At 37.4% G+C, this 20,269-nt stretch overlaps 3 protein-coding genes across 6 annotated transcripts; 1 reads left to right on the top strand and 2 right to left on the bottom strand.

The window, feature by feature from the left end:
• The first annotated feature begins 3,750 nt into the window (after nucleotides 1-3,750).
• Nucleotides 3,751-7,221, top strand: LOC140795380 (putative disease resistance protein RGA3). The gene is given in 3 exon segments (XM_073147910.1): nucleotides 3,751-4,610; nucleotides 4,612-5,476; nucleotides 5,478-7,221. Coding segments are annotated over 3 exon segments (3,123 nt in total). The 5' UTR covers nucleotides 3,751-3,903; the 3' UTR covers nucleotides 7,029-7,221.
• A 3,016-nt stretch (nucleotides 7,222-10,237) lies between these two features.
• Nucleotides 10,238-14,477, bottom strand: LOC140795379 (FRIGIDA-like protein 3). Of its 4 annotated transcripts, none has more exons than XM_073147906.1 (4): nucleotides 14,278-14,477; nucleotides 12,553-13,601; nucleotides 11,937-12,106; nucleotides 10,238-10,873 (listed from the first exon to the last, which is right to left on the bottom strand). In XM_073147906.1, the coding sequence occupies exons 2-4, from the start codon at nucleotides 13,589-13,591 to the stop codon at nucleotides 10,469-10,471; spliced, it is 1,614 nt and encodes a 537-aa protein (XP_073004007.1). In that variant the 5' UTR covers nucleotides 13,592-13,601; nucleotides 14,278-14,477; the 3' UTR covers nucleotides 10,238-10,468. The 4 variants fall into 4 exon arrangements, with proteins under 4 accessions (XP_073004007.1, XP_073004009.1, XP_073004010.1 ...); XM_073147908.1 differs by having other exon boundaries at nucleotides 11,988-12,106; XM_073147909.1 differs by lacking the exon at nucleotides 14,278-14,477 and adding an exon at nucleotides 13,700-13,927 and having other exon boundaries at nucleotides 11,988-12,106.
• Nucleotides 14,478-18,221: 3,744 nt separating this feature from the next.
• Nucleotides 18,222-19,699, bottom strand: LOC140795094 (polygalacturonase-like). The gene is made up of 5 exons (XM_073147472.1): nucleotides 19,280-19,699; nucleotides 18,897-19,186; nucleotides 18,587-18,815; nucleotides 18,370-18,492; nucleotides 18,222-18,233 (listed from the first exon to the last, which is right to left on the bottom strand). The coding sequence occupies exons 1-5, from the start codon at nucleotides 19,697-19,699 to the stop codon at nucleotides 18,222-18,224; spliced, it is 1,074 nt and encodes a 357-aa protein (XP_073003573.1).
• Between the last annotated feature and the right edge of the window lie 570 nt (nucleotides 19,700-20,269).

Below are 20,269 nucleotides of genomic sequence, written 5' to 3'. Positions count from 1 at the left end.
ATTCTAATCACTTGACCGAGAGGGCTAGTTCTCTCCAACCAAGCAAGGAAGATGAATCCAAGACGAAAATCTAATCAATTGGTATATTCAAGAGAATATGATTTGTGAAAGCTTAGGATTGAATGCTTGTCCAAGGCAGAATTTGCATATAATCACTCTGTTAATAGTAGCTTTGGCTTTAATTCTTTCTACATCAACTGTGGATACAATCCAAGAGCACTAATTGATTTAACACCTGTGATAGATTTGAAGGGAATCAACGAAAATTAGAGGAATGAATCGCACAATTAAGTTCAAGAGATTCATTAATTAACTCAACAAATCTTCAGAAGGCGACTGTGAAGTAGAAAAATAATGCTTACAAAAAACGGTGTTCTCTGGAATTTGATGTTGGTGATTTTGTTTGGGTAGTTCTCACTCCTCTGCTGTAGAATATAATATATTAGTTATGAGGAGAATTATGCCAGTAGAGGTTTTCGAGAAGATCAATTCAAATTCAAATATCGGATATGTTTAAATGTTATCTTATTCCATATAGTGGTGACAATCAGAAGATGCTGCGAATTTAATGTTATCTTATTCCATTTTGGACACTAATCTGGGTTAAGAAACTTCTTATTTCCATTCAAAACGTGGGATATCTTTGATGAAATTAATGACAAATTCTAGCAAAAGGAACTATCATGCTCCTTCAGTCTGCAGTAAAGTCCAGAACACACGTTTGGGTAACCCATTATCTGGTCTAGGGTTTGCCTTTTTCTCCCCTTGCCAAGAGGACCTTTCGCTGCCTCCGACGATTCTTCCCGTTCTCATTATTCGTCCGTTCCTTGCTACCCCTTATCTGCGCTGTCGTCGGCCATTGCCGCTATCCGAGCACCGTGGTACCCGCCCGATCCCCTCCTCGACCTATGAGTCACCACGGTCGGAGCTGAAGACTGTAGATTTAGCCGACCCTGCTCTACCCATTAGTTCCTTGCTATCTCTATCACCGCACCTCGCCTCGCCACGTTTCGCCGCAACCTCCATCACTGCCCAGTGCCTCGCCCTGTGTCACCTCGGCCTCCAACATCGCGTCATCGCCTTGCCTCGCGTCATCCTCCATTATCAGGCCTCGCCTCGCCTTGTCTCACCTCGTCCTCCTTCGCTACATTTGGACTCGCTTCGCCTAGCTTTCATCACCGTCGAAGCTAGCATCTGCTTGTTTCTTCCTATTTTTGGGTCATCTATTTTATTTTTTTTGAATTAAATCTGTGCGGATGCAATGGGATGTAATAGGCAGATACTTGCTTTTCCGTGTTCTTAGATTCACAGGTCTATCCAAATAGGGTTTTCAGGTGTTTCATTAAATTCACCGGACTTCGTCATTGGCATGCCTGTATGCCGTCGAAGCTTGCTCCTTAGTTGAGTGCTTAGCTTCTCAAGACTCATGTTGTTCTACCTATAGTGCTACCAGTTGGCCAAGTAAAAGGCTTGCTATTAGAGCTTTACTCTATCTCCTCTGTTTTTACTGTGCTTGAGTTCTTGTTATGAACATACATTAATTGTTGTTCAGTCTGTACTACAGTCAAGTATGGGGCTTACTTTTAGAGCTTTTATCCTATTTCTCCTTATCATCCTTTGTATCAAGTTGTAATCAGTATATTGGTATATTGAAATGAATGATATGATAAGTCTACGGACTTTCTTTCGAAAAAAAAAAGAAAAAAAAAACTGTTTCTCAGCACGTAGAGCTAGGAAGTGTCGGCATATAAGAGCGATACACATATGGTGTTTGCTTTTTGCTGACTAAAAATGCTCCTCGCTATGTTGTTGCTGCTTTCTTGATATGGTTTTATTCCGATAGATTTGCAACATAATTCCACTTTGAACTCATTACATTATCATGGACACCATGTTACTATATTCCGCTTACTCCGATTCTCATGTTTACTTTATTTGTTTGGTATACAGTCTATGTATACTTGATATCTTATAATGGGTTTTTAGCGTGTCTTCTAAGCATCAGTATAAGAGTTAACCGAATAAAGCACACCAACTTGTTGCTTGCATATAGGGCTGTCAAAATAAACTTGGGCTAGGCTCGGCTCGGCTCAACATGAGCTGAATCGAGCCTGAGCCTGAGCTTGAGCCAACTCGCTCAGGCTCGGCTCAGTAGGCTCGGTTTATATAAAAAAAAATCAGTATTCACATAGCCTAAATTTTCCAATTCTTTACACTCGCTCAATCGCGCCTCGTCATCCTCCTCCTCAAGCCGTCACGGCCTCATCATCCTCCTCAAGCCTCGCTGCCTCGTCGTCCCAGTCCTCCTCCTCCTCAATCTATCACCACCTCGTCCTCCTCCTCAATCTGTCGCACCTCGTCCTCCATTGGCAAACCACGCATCATCCCGATGGAGGAGAGCCTCGTTGGCAGAAAACCTATAAGCAAAGAGTAGGAAGAAAGTAGTCTACTCCAAGCCCTTCATCACTACCCTCACCGACGAGCTCGAGAAGTTTTGCCTCCCCCCACCACCGTCGCCACCGCTGCCACCATCGAAAGACGAGGAGAAGAGAGCCAAGGGTTCCTTGGAGGACCTTTATTTGGACTCGTGATTTGTTGATCTCTTTGGTCTTGGTATTTATGTGATGGTGGGTTTAGAGTATTTGATATTTTGGTTTGATTGATTGATTCACTTGTAGATACAGTTTGTTTTGAGGGAGAAACTAAAGAAGATCCTGGTGTCAGACTTCTTCACCACCGTCCGCTTCACTGTCGTCGCCTCCTCCTCCTCTAATAAAGCTCGGGGTCAGCTCAGGCTCAACTCGAGTTGAACGGAGCTAAGCCTGAGCCTAAATTTGAGGCTCCAAATTAATTTTGAGCTAAACCTGAGCTAAAACCGGCTCGCTCAGGCCCGGATCATTTACACCCCTACATTCTTGCCTTCAAGTCTTTATAAAACATTATGCCAACTTGCTCATTTGTTTGGTATACAGTCTAGATTGGTAGGAAATAAAACTCGTTTGACTTCCATTAATTAGTTAAGAAGAACAATAATTGAGATTGGTGGCAGAAGAATGGGTCAAGATTGGTAAGAAAACTTGGTTCTCATAATCTCATCGCAATAGATACCTCCAACTACCAAGTTTGTCTTTTATTTCTTTTTTCTTTTTATTGCAAAAAAAAAATTTGGATAAATAAAACTCCTGTCTAGGGATATACATATAAGAAAACGAAGTTTCTAAGAGTAGGCATAAAATTTCAAACTTTAGATCGAGAAGGGATTTCGAAATCTTAGCTTCTAACATCATTCAAGAAGAACTATACGTTACATATTTATATTTCTCAACATTATTACAGTTGTCGTTTTGGCTCATGCATGCTTCATCTATATATCATGAAATTTTCCATGCAACATTTGTATCTTATCATACGCATGACGGCATGTTCGATGATTAGGACATGATCCCAAAGTCAACTAGAATTGGAAGGAACATGCATCAGGGGCGATAGGAGAGAGCTTAGAGGCTCTTAAAGGTAGTTGATGCTGGAGAAACCCAAAGCATTTTTTTCATTTTTTTTCTCAACAAGGATGCCACCATGCCATCCTGGCTTTGCCTCTCTCTCTCTCTCTCTCGCTCTTCTTTGATTTTTTTTTTTACTATTTTTTTCTTTTTTGGGTTTGTCTATCAGAGTGGACATTTCGATTTACCCACTTGCCAAATTGCATTAGAATAATATATACCGACGAAGGCTATTGGAGATATTGACAGTTGAGCATGCGTTACTCTTGCCAAAAGCCCAAATGAGTCTTGTATTAAAAGGGGAGGGGAAGAGGGAGAGGGAAGGATTGGTAGAAGCAGAGCTATCAATTCTGGTTGTTCTATTCTTAAATTGTGAGGGAGAAGGGAGAGGAGGGCTTCCAAAATGCCTGTGGGAATGATAGTTGGTGGATGGTTCGCGTCGAGCGTCGTCAGTAACGTGATCGCCTACCTGATATCCTACGCCAAAGACCAGTCCAAGTGGCAGCTCGGCCTTAAAGCGGAGAGGAAAAGACTGGAGCAGGCCCTTCCTCAGATCAAAGCTTTGCTGGAGACTGTCGATAGCGGCGGCCATATCAAGGAGAAGAACCCAGCGCTGGATGAATGGCTATGGCAGTTTAGAGACGCTATGGATGAGGCAGAGGACTTGAAAGATGAGGTGGAGTACCTTCGACAGGAAAAAGAAATCAAGGGGAAAAAGAGCAAGGTGAGTGGTGCTACCTCTTCCGTCAATACTTTTATTCAGCGTGCCGTGCATAAGGATCACACTTTAAACAAGTTAAAAGAGGTTGTGAAGGGGTTAGATAGGCTTGTTACTGAAATGGGGCCTTTCCTTAATCTGGTGGCCACCTCAAAAGATAAGCAACCTTTGAACACGAGTAGCAGTAATACTACTTCCCTTTTACCTGTTGTCCACAAATTGGTCGGGAGAGATGATGAGAAACAAATGATAATAAGCAAACTGTTAAATTCCAGTTCTGCATCTAATGGCAGGAATTTTTCTATTCTACCAATTATTGGGGTTGGAGGGATTGGGAAGACTACTCTTGCTCAGCTTGTTTATAATGATGAGAATATAGAGAAGCACTTTGAAAAGAGAGTGGGTATGTGTCTCTAATACTTCTGATATGCCCTTGCTTACCAAAACAATTCTTGAACTTGTGGTTAATGGAAACCATACCACTGATAATCTTCAATTGCTTCAACAAGAGCTCTTAAAAAGTTTGAAGTCAAAAAAAGTTCTGCTTGTGTTGGATGATGTCTGGAATGATCAAAACCCAAAAAGTTGGGATGACTTACTAAAACCTTTCAGTTCAGTAAAGCGTGGAAGTATGATCTTATTAACAACTCGGATGAAAGAGGTTGCAGAGATGATGACGAGTACCCCAGAATCTTTATTCTTAAAAGGTTTGAATGAAGAAGATTATTGGAAGCTCTTTAAGAATTGTGCATTTGGTGATGTGGACCCTAATGATCACAAAAAACTGCAAGACATTGGAAGTAGAATTGCAAAAAAGCTAAAAGGTTCTCCTTTAGCTGCAAAGACCGTGGGATGGATATTGAAGACCAATTTAAATGATGAGCACTGGGAAAGAATCTTAAATAGTGAAATATGGGAACTAAATCAAGACAAGAATGATATCATGCCAGCTCTGAAATTAAGTTATCAGCATCTCCCTTCACACTTGAAACCCTGCTTCAGATTCTGTAGCATATTTCCTCAAGATTATGAGTTTGATAAGGAGAAACTTGTCTGTATGTGGATGGCTCTAGGTTTGGTTCTGCAGCCCATAAATCGAAATAGACGACTAGAGGATATAGGGCAGGAGTACTTGAATGATCTAGTAGGGAAATCATCCTTTGATCGTAAAACCCATGGACAAAACACATACTATGTCATGCACGATCTGTTACATGAGCTTGCAACATATGTTTCTATTGGTGAATGTTTTATGAGAGAGTACTCAGACCACACTAATCCCTAACACTATACGCCACTTATCCATCAATGTTTCTCTTATTACTCCACCTATACTACATGAAATCACCAAACTCAAACGCTTGCGAACCCTTCTTCTCCTAAGAAGATTTAATCCCATCTCTGATGACTTTCCTAAGAAGCTCAAAAGTCTGAAGGCCCTACGCGTATTGAAATCGTTTGATTTGAATATCACTAATGACTTTATTAGTAACCTAAAACTCCTTCGCTACTTACATAGTCATCATTATCAATTTCCTGAATTAGTGAATAAGCTTTACCATCTCCAATTCTTGTTCTACGAAAAAGATTATCCTTGTTTGGAAGAGTTATTGCCACCGGATTGCATCAACAACCTTATCAACCTTAGACACCTAACTACACCCATTCATTCTAGCTGCAAATTTTCTGATATAGGGAGACTGTCCTCACTTCAGATTTTGGAAAGGTTCAGTGTTGAGGATAATGGGAAAAATATTTTACATTTGAAAAACTTGGGACAACTCCGTGAACTAGGCATTAAGAATTTGGAGAAAGTAAAAAGGATTGACGATGTCATTGAAGTTAATTTGAAAGACAAACGACACCTCCGCAAACTGATGTTAGAGTGGGATCCCCATCGCAGCAGTGGAAGCCCAGAGGTTGATGACCAGGTACTTGTCGCCCTCGAACCACATTCCGATCTTAAGAATCTGGAAATAGAAAGTTATATGGGTCGAATGAGCCCACATTGGATAACTCTTCAGTCTCTATCGAAAGTAGTATCTATTACTCTTTACAATTGCACAGGATGGAATGACCTGCCACCTCTTGGACAGCTACCCTACCTTGAGTCCCTACGACTTGAAAGGATGATTTCGGTAAAGCAAGTTGGCAGTGCACCCGATGGCGGAACTGAAGCTAGCGTTTTCCCATCATTGCTAGAACTAAGTTTGAGAGAATTGCCGGCACTACAAGAGTTCTATGGAGGAGCCAAGAAGACCCAATGGCTTCCACGTTTGGAAAGTCTAGTGATCAGTCAATGCCCCAACCTGAGTGTGTTTCCCAATCTGCCTTGTGGCTTAAGAAAATTGAGTATACAATATGTAAATTGGACTACTCTACCAGAACTGTGGCAGGGAGGAAACACCAACTGCCTAAGCATGTCATCGTCGCTTTCATCTTCATCATCATCAACATCATCTCTTTCTTCACTATATATCTACCGTTGTGAAGGCCTCGTGTCGCTAGCTGAGGGTCTGTTACTTCAAACTGAACTTTTTACATCTCTTAAGAATGTTGCCATAATTGACTGTGGAAAGCTGACACATTTACCCATCGGGGAATTCGAGAAAATCACCTCTCTCAAGAACCTCACAGTAAAAGGATGTCCGAAGCTGCAGAGGCGATCAACATCAGGAAGGTTCTTCCCTCCGTCACTGCAATCCCTCATTATTCAGGATTGGGATCTCCTGGATCCAGAAGACCGCAAATTATTCTATGATTTGAGTTCGGAGCGGGTTGATGGTTGTTTAAAGCTAGAAAGAAAATGAAGTTAGTTAGGCTATTACAGTAGTTTTTTTTTTCTCATTCGTTGGGCAGTTAGTTTGTTAGTTAGGCTATTACAGTAGTTTTTTTTTCTCATTCGTTGGGCAGTTAGTTTGTTAGCTGGCTATTTATAAAAGCCTAGCTTGACTTGTAAGAAGACGAGAAAATGAATACAAAATTTTAAATATTTTCTCTCAATCTCTTCTTGATTTCAATAGCTAGAATCACTGGGGGTTTACAAGCTCAAAAAATGCCCCAAGTTAGTTACATCAGCTTCATCATCGCCGTCGTTGGTGTTACTAGTGGAAGGATCTCGTTCCTCCTCCCCCTCTTCCTCACCTCTTCCCTAATAGTAGACCAACTTTTCATTGACGATCTCTTGCTGCTATGTACTGTGCCACTGAGATGCATCTCGGCCTCCTACTGAAAGTTGCGATAAAGCCCAAGATGTCCATATTGAAAGTTGTAATGGGTGTTGAATAACCGCACCTCACTGCAAATACTGCATGTGGAATACTCTCTGCTGTTCCCGCTTGTAGACCTGCAAAGCCTCTTTTCTCTTGAATTTCTGTACATAGATAAGTGTTGGAATCTCCAGTCGCTGCCAAATCTACCATCATCCCTAGGAGGACTGACGTTATATAAGTGTCCTCCAGAGTTGGAGGAGAGGTGCCTAAAAGATTCAGCTCCAGATTGGCCCAAGATTCAGCACATCCGAGATGTAACTATCGGACATTACAACAAGGAGGAATTAACAACTTTTACTCCAACAAAACACAGAGGCCAAACACTGGTATCAGTTCTTTCCCACTGTCTTTAACATTTAATTTATCTCAATATTACAATGATTTTTCTGCTCGTCCTTTGATGTACATTTCTTCATTGTCTTTTCCTTTTCTATAGATCTATGTCAAATGGTTTGTTTCTCTCACTCTTTCAGGTTCTGAAAAGAAGAAATTGAGTGAATATTAATTACTACACATAGAATTCAAATCTTTTTGAATGTTCTAGCCAAGAAGTGTGATTTCCTGATAAATTGAACAATGACGATCAACTTTTGATGTTAGACAGTAATCAGAGGAAGATTCTCTAGAGGAGAACAAAGCTAGATGAAGACCCTTCTGGAGGGGAACGATAGATCCTTCTTTTGATGATGAGCTACTGCTGGACATTGCCATTGAGTAGTGCTTCTCTGCCCGAACTCCCCAACTGGAGATTGTTCTGAACTCAAGTCCTTGCTAATGATCAGGTGTTACAGGAACCATAGATATGGTATCATCTGACAGATATGGGACGAGCGATTAAGAACTGGTATCAGGGGGGGAATCATAGAAGGAACTATTGTTGCATTACTTATATGGATTGTTTCTCATTTCTTTTGGATTTACTTCTTCTTTTGTATGTTTCCTTTTATCTGTTTGTCTATTATTGCTCATTTCTCTGTAAGACTGTTTCTGATTGCTAATCCATTTTCAGGTGGTGGTTTTGCAGAATTTCTCAAGTCTTTGTTATTTTTCATCTCAGAGTGTCATATTTCAAGTTTAATTTCAGATAATGCTACTGAGAAATTTGGTATTTGTACACGCTTTGCTTGATTCATTCATGATGTCTTTCAAAATATAAGATCTGTCTTTAATACAATTGATATCAATTTTGCGGTTGTTAGTGGGTTTTTTTTTTCTAATCCTTATCTTAGTTCTCAAATAATGCAACTTTGACAGTATCCTTGTCTGACAAATTTGCTTCGGATATAGCTTACCAGATGACAATTAGCTAATGATATACTAATTGTAACATTTCATTTATAAACTAAATACTAGATACATATATTATACGATGAACTAGATGGAATAGTAGTCAGTAAGATGTTGGTTATGTTATTGATTTAAGAATTCAAAAGAATTTAAAATTAGTAAATAAAGAAATTTAAATCACAACCATTACAAAAATTGTATAGCTTAGTGAAACGTTCTCATAACGACTAAATTTTCAAATACCATGTGTTGAATTAATACCAAGGTTATAAGGGATTAAAGAATTTTAAAAGCTTCTTAACACTTATAAGCCTATGAAAATTTCACATCAAAGCAATTTTTATTTCTCTCTTAGTTTTTCATCTCTTCTTCTATATTTTATTTTGTTTGGATTGGAGAAATGTGATTCTTATGTAGAAATATCAAAAGATTGTGCCAGCATATAGAGCATCATTTTTCTTTAAGACAATTATATTTCAACCTACTAGAAATTACTCGATCTTTGTTTTTCCATAACACAAAAACTAAGTTTACTCTATTGTATAAATATAAATGCTAAATTTTAGAATGGCAGGATAATCTCAGACCAGGCGAGATTAATTGCAAGTTTATTTAGCTACCAGTAAAACAGGTCACATGTACAGCGATTGAATAAGAATTCATGGTTATAAGTTCTTGTTGGTTTTTACGATCATATAAAAGAGTTACATATTTTTGTGAAATGGAAACATCCAATAATGGAATCCTCTAGGAAGGACTACAGGAGATTGGAATGGCCTTAATGCAGTTAAAAGTTAAGAGGTTCACAAGGTCTATGGTTTCATACAAGTACTGTAGCTTTTGTTGGCCTCTTATTGTTGCATTTGGGCGTTCTCCAGAACTATATAAACGCCTTTCCTATGCTGAATCAACTCAAGTAAACTATGCTCCAAGAGCACTTGACCAACAAAAAACAACAGAAGGTCAATACTTTTACCTCTATAATCTCCAACAAGCTTTAGAAATCAGTTAAAATAAACGATGTGTATCATGTCGGCAAAATGCACCTCAGGATGCAAGAAAAGTGCATGGAAATGGACAATGGACACATAAACCTTCTATTGAAGGCATTGATAACCAGAAAACATCCATTCAAAGCAAACAAGCCTGGATAATAAAGAGTCTGGTTTTAGTCATCAGAGGAAACTCAGTATAAGGGGAGCAGATTCAAATTCTTCACTGGAATTTGCAAACTGTTTCGCAAACAGGAGATTGTCTATGGATCAAACTCTACCAGCTTAATTCCATGTTCATGATCCTGAAGATGATGAACTGTTCCAAGACTAGCTGGAACCATTTATAGACAGCAGTAAAACTTGGATCTATATTCAAAATAGTCAAAATAATAAAGTAATATTTTGATCATTCTAGTACAAAACATCCTGAAAATGAACTTATTGATGATGGACAAGAACAGCATGTACAGTGAAACTATGACTACTCATTAGTAGTAACATATCTCATCAGTCAAAAGGATAAAAATTATAGGCTTTTCATTACACACAATGAACAAAACACAAGGAACAGAACTATCTTCTCTTGTTTTTCTTTTTTTCTTTTGGAACTACTGTGACTCTAAATTAATAAACTACAGGACCCTGCAGGTTAAGACTTAACAGTAAGAGAACATCTCAGTTGCCCATCTCTCTCTGTCAGTATATATTTGGGGGCCGGTACTGGATATGATAGCCATTTCTATAGTATGTTGTATTCGTAGGAGAGATGTAGGGAGTCGAACCTACCAGTGTTGGATAACGGGTTTCTGCAGGGTATGCATATTGTCTGCCATGTAGATATGGATGCCTTTCAGTAGTTGCTTGGTAGAAGCTTTTGTTAGGGAAGTTGGTAACACGGGATGTGTAGGTCAAACCATTGGCACAAGCCCTCTTGGATTGAGGTTTTGCTGCTTCAGTAGTCCTTTTGTCAGCCTTGGCTTTCTCAAGCTGAATGACTCGTTTCTGGAGTGGATCTACAGGGCATTGCTCCTCAAGTTTGTGCTCCTCAATGCACTTGATAATGGCTTTAAGGGAAGACAGCTCATGTTCATTCATTTCGTCCTGAAATAACAAGTATAAAGGCAAAATTACTTACAAACATAAACTGAGTATATAATAAAATGAAAAGAAAACAATCATGACAGAAAGCAAGTTAGTTTATATTTCTCCCAAGTCTACCTGAAATTAAAACAAAGTGGGCTAAGAGTGGTCATACAATCAGATAAAATCAAGGCTGCAATCATGAAATTCATGACACAAACTAAACTGAAAGTATCATGGAACTTCAAAACTTAGTGGTAAATTAAACCTTTGCATGAGTTATGGAGGATGTTGTAAGTCAAACCAAAGAATGTTTACAAAATATGCAGACTGAAGAAGGTATAAACAAAAATTAAATAGTGCAGCTCAATAATAGACTGAAACTGCATGGTAAGTTCATGCGGAACTTGGCAAAGCATCTTCTTCTCAAACAGAAATGACCAATCGCAAGCAAAAACTCGCAACAAAGAAGAAAATATGCATCTCTAGACAAGGTAAACATCCCTAATCCCATACTACCCTAGTCATCAAAATTTTAAGTGACTTCTCACGAGTCATGATGTCAAATAGCTGCCAGGCAGAAGTACCTAAGATTCAATGGTTTTCAAATTCAGTCGTTCGAAACTACTGAGTCAGGTCCTTAGATTTATTTATTTCATTGAAGTATGCATGCAACTGCAAAGTCAGCATCCCTAAAGGCCTAAACATGAAAGTCCTCAAGCCTAAACGAGCAGAAGAGTAGAACAATGCAGTACTAAGGTCTTGCAAGAATAGTTACAATCCAAATGAAAAGTTAAAATGTTATACACTATGATGTTAGAATCATCAGTTGTAAATTGAGTTGAACTAATCTTATTAAGATTATTCACTGAGATGTGCAGAACAGTACATATAAACAAATCTATAACAAATTTGTCCTGAGAAAATTGGAAGTAATAACAACAATTGTATGATGTGGTATAAGGACCCTCCATAAGCAGAACTTGACAAATTCAGGCAGTTGTTAGATCAATGCATCAGATCCAAAATGTGGTTAGTCAACTCATAAGGAATGAAAAATGGCAAGCTAGAAATCACAATCTACCAGTGCTCCAGGAGACATGTTTCCGGCCTTGATGTAAGATACTTTCCTCACCTCCTTCAAGTATGCTTTCAGTAAGGGAACTGGTTCGAATTGCTCCGTCAGCCCAAATGCATATGCCAGATTAATGGCATCTATTTGCCTTCCAGTATCCAGTAGTACTTGTATCACACCTGAGGAATTATAATTCAATAAGAAGAGAAATGCAAATGAATAGTAGATCAGCAGTCAACATGGCAATAGTACCAGAAGCATTAGTTAAATTGATACACAAAACAAAGGATGCATCCTGCAATTATACAAATGGAGGCAGCAGACTCATCCATATAATTATACTCCTAAAAGACATAAAAACCACCTCGAACAGACAATAGAAATGTAACTTATCAGATTAGGTTCCTCTTATCCTTGGTAATATACATCGGTAAAATGATAAAATCATATCATGAAATTAAGTACAGCAGCATTAGTTGTCATATCTCATTCTTTTATATGTAATTTTATTCAAGACATCTAAAGAAGGTAGGTAAAGTTACAGTATATCGAATGAAAAAATAAAAAATCATTATCAAATTAATTTTGAAAAATATGTATGGCTTTGACATAATATGAGGCCAACCTGGCATCTTTTGAGACAACCCAAGTGATTGACATAGTTCACATGTTTGACGACGTCGGCTGACAGATGGTACCAGTTTGCATAGTTCATCGTCATCAAATTCAGATACAATATCAAAAGTAGCCAGAAGCTGGAGAAATGCATGAGCTTCCAATGAATTCCCACTACTGGCATCAATATCAAGAACATCTAGTTTTAGCTTCCAGTCAGAAGCAATCACCTTTGCTTGCTCTTTAACATCTGATGTAAGCATTAAATTTTTTGAAAGTGAGCTAGTTACAGCATCAGCCAACAATTCTCCAAGGGACTCCATTAACATGAGACAAGTCCTCCGCATGCCCAAAAGCATCCCATCTCTTTTTCCACCTAATCCTAGATTTTCTCCAAAGTAGAAGTCGTTCAGGGAATTCAACACTAGAGAAAAAGGATCAGGTGCACCTTTTAGTGCATCTGGGACTTCCTCGCGGATGGAGGCCAGATTCTTACGGTTGTCTGATATGAACTTATGAAGCCCTTTGGCATTCATTTCTTCACACAGAGCCATAAGTTCTGAATGAGGCTTAACATCTCCACCAGCTTCTTCAGTAAATATCACATCTTCCGAGTCAAATTTGGTAGCCTTAATATCAGAATTTTCTTCCAAAGTACCATCAGGTATGCCATTGCTTGCACAATTAAGAGTAGGTTCCAAATTTGATATTCTATAGTTCTCAAACATTTCAGCTAGTGCCGCATCTCTTTTATCTTGCAGTCGATCCAACGACACAAGCTCCTTAGCCACAACTGCAGCTTCACACTTTCCCAACATCTCGTGGGACTCCGTGACCTTTCCCAAGTATTCATTTTCCCTATCTTCCAATTCACAAAACCTTTTCTTCAATGACTTCTCAAGCCCATGAAAATGCTCTTCAAGTTCTCTCCATTTCAAATTCAAAGAGATGGCACTATGTCGTTCGAGTTCAGAGAATACCTGCTGAAGTTGTCGTATCTTACAGGTTGTCAAATCAAAGAGTGTAGCAGCTGGCTGGTTATCAGCCATGACAAAAGTGCTGGCAAAAAGAAGAAAAGAGCTCAATAATACATCAAATTCTTTATTGCAAATAGAGCCATATCACATAAAGAGTAGAAAGCATCAAGAACTAAGTACCGATATGTTTGGAACTAATTCTAGTCGGATTTCAATTGATTTCATTCAGAAATGAAGTCCACCCAAATTCAACCTCAAATCAGTAAATTGCATTGCACTTACTGAAATCCATGCAAATCCACTGAAATCAATTTAAATCTCGTCAATTAATGGTTTCAAACAACATATTTGAAGAAAATGTATTCCAAACAATTGAATTCCATGGATTTGGGGTTTCCAAACAGGGTCTCTAAGGTCACCAACAATATAATTACTTATATTTATTTAATTGAACATGTCAGATGCCCTGTAATAGTGTAATGACACAAATTTTAAGGATTTTTGCTTTGCGAATCTTTATAGAATAGTAAAACGACAAGAGAAACTAAAATTACTATGACATAAAACAAAATAAAGGTTTAATAGTCAAATTTGCTCACTCCCCACCCACACCAACCGAAAGAAACCTTAAAATCCTGATACACCAACAACCAATCCATCTATATCACCCTCACCAATAAGCCGATGTCTTGATATTCAATCCGCAAGTATAATTTAATACGAAGTCGAAAAATTGGAGTTTTGGGTAAGAATCTTACAACAATTAACGAAAGAAATTCGTGGCTTGGGGATTTAAGGTAGCCGAAGAAGTAGCGGGGAGTGAGAGAGGAAGCAATCCAACAGCATCATCGAATCAAGATCGAGGGAGAAAATATAAGTTGAGAATCCCCTCTTTTATATCAGAGACAGAGAGCAGAAGGAAGAGGATAAAGTGTACGGTGCGGATAAAATTTATGCTACGAAATAAAGAGTTTGTATTCTCGAACTTATTCGATGTAATCAAAACCGTCGATTTGCGGATGGACGGTTAGGATGGTGACAAATTGCCCGTGGAGTAGGAATGATGCTTGAGGGTCCCATAGGTAGTAATGATGGATGAGAGAGCATGGAGGTTAGGGTTCTAATGATGGGATGAACTATTTGCACGTGTGATGGAATTTTTTACTTTTTTATTTTTCTAAAAATTTCTTCTTTTTTAGGTTTTTGATCAAATTAAGCCTGATCTAAAAAGTTCCACAAAAATAAGCGGACACCTTCTCCTAATTGTTTCGCCACAACCTCGTGGTTGAGCTTGCTATCGCACATTGCCACTCGTCGTCACCGAGTTGTAGCTCGTCACCCGAGTTCGCACCTTGTTGAGTGCTCTAGCCCAAGGAAGGGAGGAAGAAAGGGAGGGAGAGAAAGAAAGGGTCGGTTTAAAAACTTGAGTTATGGATTTGATTCATCTGACGGGAGTGCGAACTCGAGCGACAACGAGCAGCAAGCGGCAATGGCGACCGCAAAGGTGAGTAGTTCCTTATATTTTTCTCTCTAACTCTCTTTTTCAATGTAGTTGTCAATAAACAATAATAAAATATGCATTTTAATTTTAGATGGAAATGCCAACAAGTATAGCTGTTGCAAATTAGATTGATTAATTTCAACTCAAATCTTATTTCGACTCGAGCTACTGCCTAAATCCTAATTAAGCTGCACAATAAGTGGATTTAATATTGAATCTAGCTTGAATTGAAGCATTAATCACTAGTTACTAGTTACTATATATATATATAATATTTATACATATATAATAGTAATACTAGACATCGAGTCTTATTGAGTTGGGCCTGATTGAGTCGGTTTGTGTTCAAACATGATTTGAAATTAAATTCGAGCATAACCTAATACGCTAAGCTTAATTTATTTCATATACAAGCAGAGCCTAATTGAGCCGAACTTGAGTCTCTCGAGCTCTCGGTGATTATTTATGAGGGTGCTAAATGAGAAAAATATAGTAATCTCTTAAATATTTGCAATTATTGCAAATGTGTTGGATAAGGATGCAAGAGATGGTATTTTCCTTTCTGCTCTAACTAACTATTCCTCTAAAATTAAGGTTCTCATCCATGATCTCAAAATTCCAATTCTCCTAGAAAAAAAAAGGTAATAAATTTATGCCTAATATTCTATATTCTAGGGAAGAAGATAATTGTTGATGAAGAGACAGGATACAAGATCACCACTTAACAACTCCTCACAAAAAGATATAGATCAAAATAATCACAGAAAGAAAAACACATATGATATCAAAAAACTTTTCTAAACAGCTAAGTTACAGGGAAGATTATATTTAACTCTCGTGGTTTGATCCGATTTTAATTTATGCTTATATTTTATACTTTAAAAAAAATTAGATTTTCCATCCAAATTTATTGTACAAGTGACCACATTATTGGCCATAAAATTTTTTGTCATAAGCAAAAAAAATTGCAAATGACCAAATTATTCATACCAACTTCAAATTAAAAGAAAGTCGGCAACTCAGGGGGCTCAAAACTTACCCGCTTCCACTGAAGTCGGCGAATATAGGCCACCGCATTGAGATTTCTTAATTTGATTAGCTCCAGAAAGCTTAAGCATCTCAGCTATTATAATTTATAAACATCACCTTCTTGGTATTTAAATAGAAATCAACTTTGGATTAGAAGAGAATCCAATCAAAACGACAATCTAGAGCTTAAGAAATGTAATCTTATAGAGCAAACTAAGTTGTTGAAATAAATCTATTCAATGACAGAATTATAATTTGGGTTTTCTATTTTTGTATATATACCCTTCAAAAATTTCTTATTTATTTATATGCTCCTCTAAAGTTGATATTTGTATGTATACCTCTTAAATTATATATTATTTATATAAATACCTATCCGGTTACTTTTCAAGTTAAGTCTCAAAAATTTAATAGAAAAAATAAAATACTCTTAACTAAGAAAAATATATGAAAACAAGTATAATGATAGTCCCGAAACTCTAAGGTGTATCCCTACAAAAATAAAAAGTATATGCGTAAAAGTTGTGTATTTTGAAAAGTATACATGTAAATATTAAATTTAGAAGAGCGTATAAGTAAATATGAAATTTTTGAAGGGTATATATATGCACAAAAAAAAGAAAAACTCTATAATTTATCTCATGTGATTTACCTCCATTTTAACTTACCTTATTATACTACAAAGTTTAGCACTTAACTTTAACAGTATTCTATTAGCGCTAATATTTATCACCAGACTACCCCCTACCATCTACAAATCAGACTGTATTTATATGGGGGTAATTTAGTCTTTTTATGTTTCAGTTAATACCTAACAAACAGTTGAGAGATGTATAAGGAGGTGAATTAAAATTGGGTCAAACTATAAGTTTGATAAATTGCAGTTTCTCCTATAATTGACAATGAGAAATAGCTGCTGATACTAAAAGACCACCTAAGTTCCTCTAAAAGAGGTGTAGATGTTGCACTACTATGTGAACAGAGAAGATGGAGATCTAGCATGGAAGATAAGAGACACCATGCATAGCCAAGAATACTCGCCCTTACAACCAAATCAAGATTTTCAGACAAATTCCACTGCTGGAGTTGCTGAAAATAAAAAACTTAGAAGATGGTCAAAGGCAAGTCATTCTTGGCTATTCAAGACAGACTCTTTCTCCATGCAAAGACCTCTCTTCTGCTCTCCTTCTTCTGAAGATGATGATGCTGTTGCTTGATTTCCCCTCCCTTGCTCGCCTTCGCATGTATTTATAATCTCGACAGGCGTATCGATAAGATCTCTCTTGCACAACTGTTTGTTAGTCAATTAGAATATATTCTTGGTTTAGTGCTTGTGTTTCACATCAATGGAGAAATAAATCCTTAATGCCAAGAGCTGATCTTCTGGTCAGATATGTTACGACTCACTAGCACAAGATTCTATTATTCCGTAATAAGAGTACTTGGATTCCTCCATGGCAAAGTCAAATGCAATCCGCTATTAAAGAGAACAGCTCTTTGATTCGCTCCAACTTGGGACTTTGACTAGTTTTCAGAATTAATCCACTGAGATTATGTTCCACAAGTTGATTGGTGTCTCCCAACTTTCCACTCTTAAGCTAACTTTGTGGAGGAATAGCCATTTATACATAGATATCCATATCCTAGAGAGATCTGAAAAATATTCTGAAGTAATAATGGATAACTTCTTTACTGCAAGTAGGGGCTAAGTTTGGTCAAAGTATATCTCTCAAAAGGAAGAGCTTTACGCTGTCAGATGTAGCTGATCTTTTAGATTCTTTTCCATTTATCCATAGTAGATTAGAGTGGCTATAAAAAAGAATAACTAGTAAATCAATCACATCTTTAAAGAACCTCTTTATTTCAACTCTAGTATTTCAATTTTTCTTTACAATCTTGAGGAGTCTATTGAATTCAGCCATATATACTCATGACAGCCAAATTGAATGTCAATATAGCAGTAATTTATCTTTACATCAAGTATAAGAGATAGCATGCTACTGAAACACTACAAAGGCTTTGCTCTGATATGTGCTACTTCACAAATGATTGGCACTTTCTCCAGTTAATAATAGTTTTCTTCATAAATATCATGAATATAAGTGAACACAATCAATCCCAGAATCACTAAAATTAAAGAAAAAACTACGTACATCCTAAAAACCAATAAACTTAACATTTAACCTAGAAAAATTAAAAAAGAAAAGAAGAACATAATTCACGATTATAGACAAGTGGGTGGAATCACCGAGCCAGACGTGTTAACCTCGGCATTACTACAAAATGAATGAGTTGGTTGGCTACGACTCGAGAGATTTACATTTTTCAATAATATTTGTTCGCAAGGATTGCTCAGACTGCAGTCGAAATGCACAGCTTCTATATTTGTGGATGTTCCTTTGATGTCCACGTACTGCACATTAGTAATCTTGACTCCAGAATTCTGTAACAAAAGGATGGTAAGATCAATAAGATCAAGAACACAAATAGCAAACTTTGTAATGATCTAATATTAAATGAGTCACTATATAATTTACCTCATGAGGACATTCTTCATGTCCTGGACAATAATTCTGATCTATGATAATCGGATTATTGACATCTTTCATAGTAATTTGATGAAATTTAACATTGCTGACATAGGAATTGCTTGGTCTTGCAAATGTTTTGATCCTAAGACCGTTGCTAGTTCCTGTAAATATAATGTTGCTTACTGATATATTCTCCACTGGTTTCTCATTCACTACATCAGCTAGACTTCCAATACTTGATACACATGTCAAAAGAAGAAGAAAAATAGTCAGCATAAAGAAGAAATATAAGAGGAACTGAAAGAAAATACAATACCTTATGCCATGTCCAGGGCCACAATTGATGTTTTGAATTGAGAGATTGGTAGTACCACGAGAAATCGAGATACAATCATCACCTGTCATTATGCTACTATTTGTGATCAAAAGATCGTTTGAATCCATTGTATGTATTCCATCAGTATTAGGGCTATCCTCGGGTGCAGTAATCGTCGCATTTCTTATCGAAACTTTCTCGCTATTATTGATCATGATGTGGAAAAACTTGCTATTCTTCGAAGCTAAGTTGTTAATGCTGATGTTATAGCCATTGCTGATGACAAGCGACTACAAACCGAGGAAAAAGAAATTACATCATTACTGTTATAAGACAAAACTAATTAGGCCATGAGTCTTACAATGAGATAGATCAAAACTCACCACGGGCCCAAATGGGCAGTCATTGTTCTTGGACTTACAGTCCCATAAGGTGTGACCTCGGGCATCAATAGTGCCTCCAGAGATTGACAAGTTATCGACTTTGTAGAAAAAAATCCAATAGTTGGAATCATCGTAAGTAGATGATGCGATTAACGTCCCCTCGATCCAAAACTCGATTGATGGACTTGTGCAGTAACCTTCAAAGTTTGCATTATGGAGGAGAAACCTTCCTGGGGGCACGTAGATCTTCGCTGCAAATCTATCATCACAAGCGTGAGCCCATGCACGACTAAAAGCCTCGCTTGCGTCTGATCGACCGTCATCGATTGCGCCGAAATCGACGACGTTGTAAGTATTTTGAGACAAGACGGGAACGAAGAAGATGAGGGTTAAGAAACATGAATGTAGAAAGAGCTTCATATTTTATTCACGTTAGAATAAAAGAGGTTAAGTTGTGAATGTATATATATATATAGATAGATACATAAAGATCCCTCAATCTTAAGAAGGATATCCAAATATTTTAACTGAATTTTCTATAATTAATTATTAACGGATATTTGTTTGGATTATAAAAGATAAATTCAAATCTTAACGAATCTTTATCTCAAATCTTAGATCAAGATTATCAAATCATTATCCTTTGCGAATATTTAAGTATAATTGGGAGATGAGAGAAAGGATAGGCAACTAATTTGTATTTCTGTGCAATTTGCATCCTATATTTTTATTTTTTAAAATAAAGGTTAATTACACCGACACCGGCTAACGGCGGTGACGAAAAATATGTAATGTACCCCTAAATTTTTTTAGGTTACAATATCTCTCTAAACATTGACGAAAAGTGGTAACGGCGGTGATGAAAAATATGTAATTACCAACTATACCCATAATAATTTAGCGAGATTATCAATTTAGGTTACCACCTGCCCTCCTCGTCGATGCACATGCGGCGCAATGGCCAAGAGCGAGCAGCTCACCCTCGCCGTA

The sequence above is a fragment of the Typha latifolia genome, chromosome 9, assembly GCF_019914945.1.
Source record: "Typha latifolia isolate L0001 chromosome 9, TyphaL0001v2, whole genome shotgun sequence".
Lineage (NCBI taxonomy): Eukaryota > Viridiplantae > Streptophyta > Magnoliopsida > Poales > Typhaceae > Typha > Typha latifolia.
The sequence above is the reverse complement of the archived record's forward strand: the minus strand, read 5'-3'. Positions and strand labels throughout refer to the sequence as shown.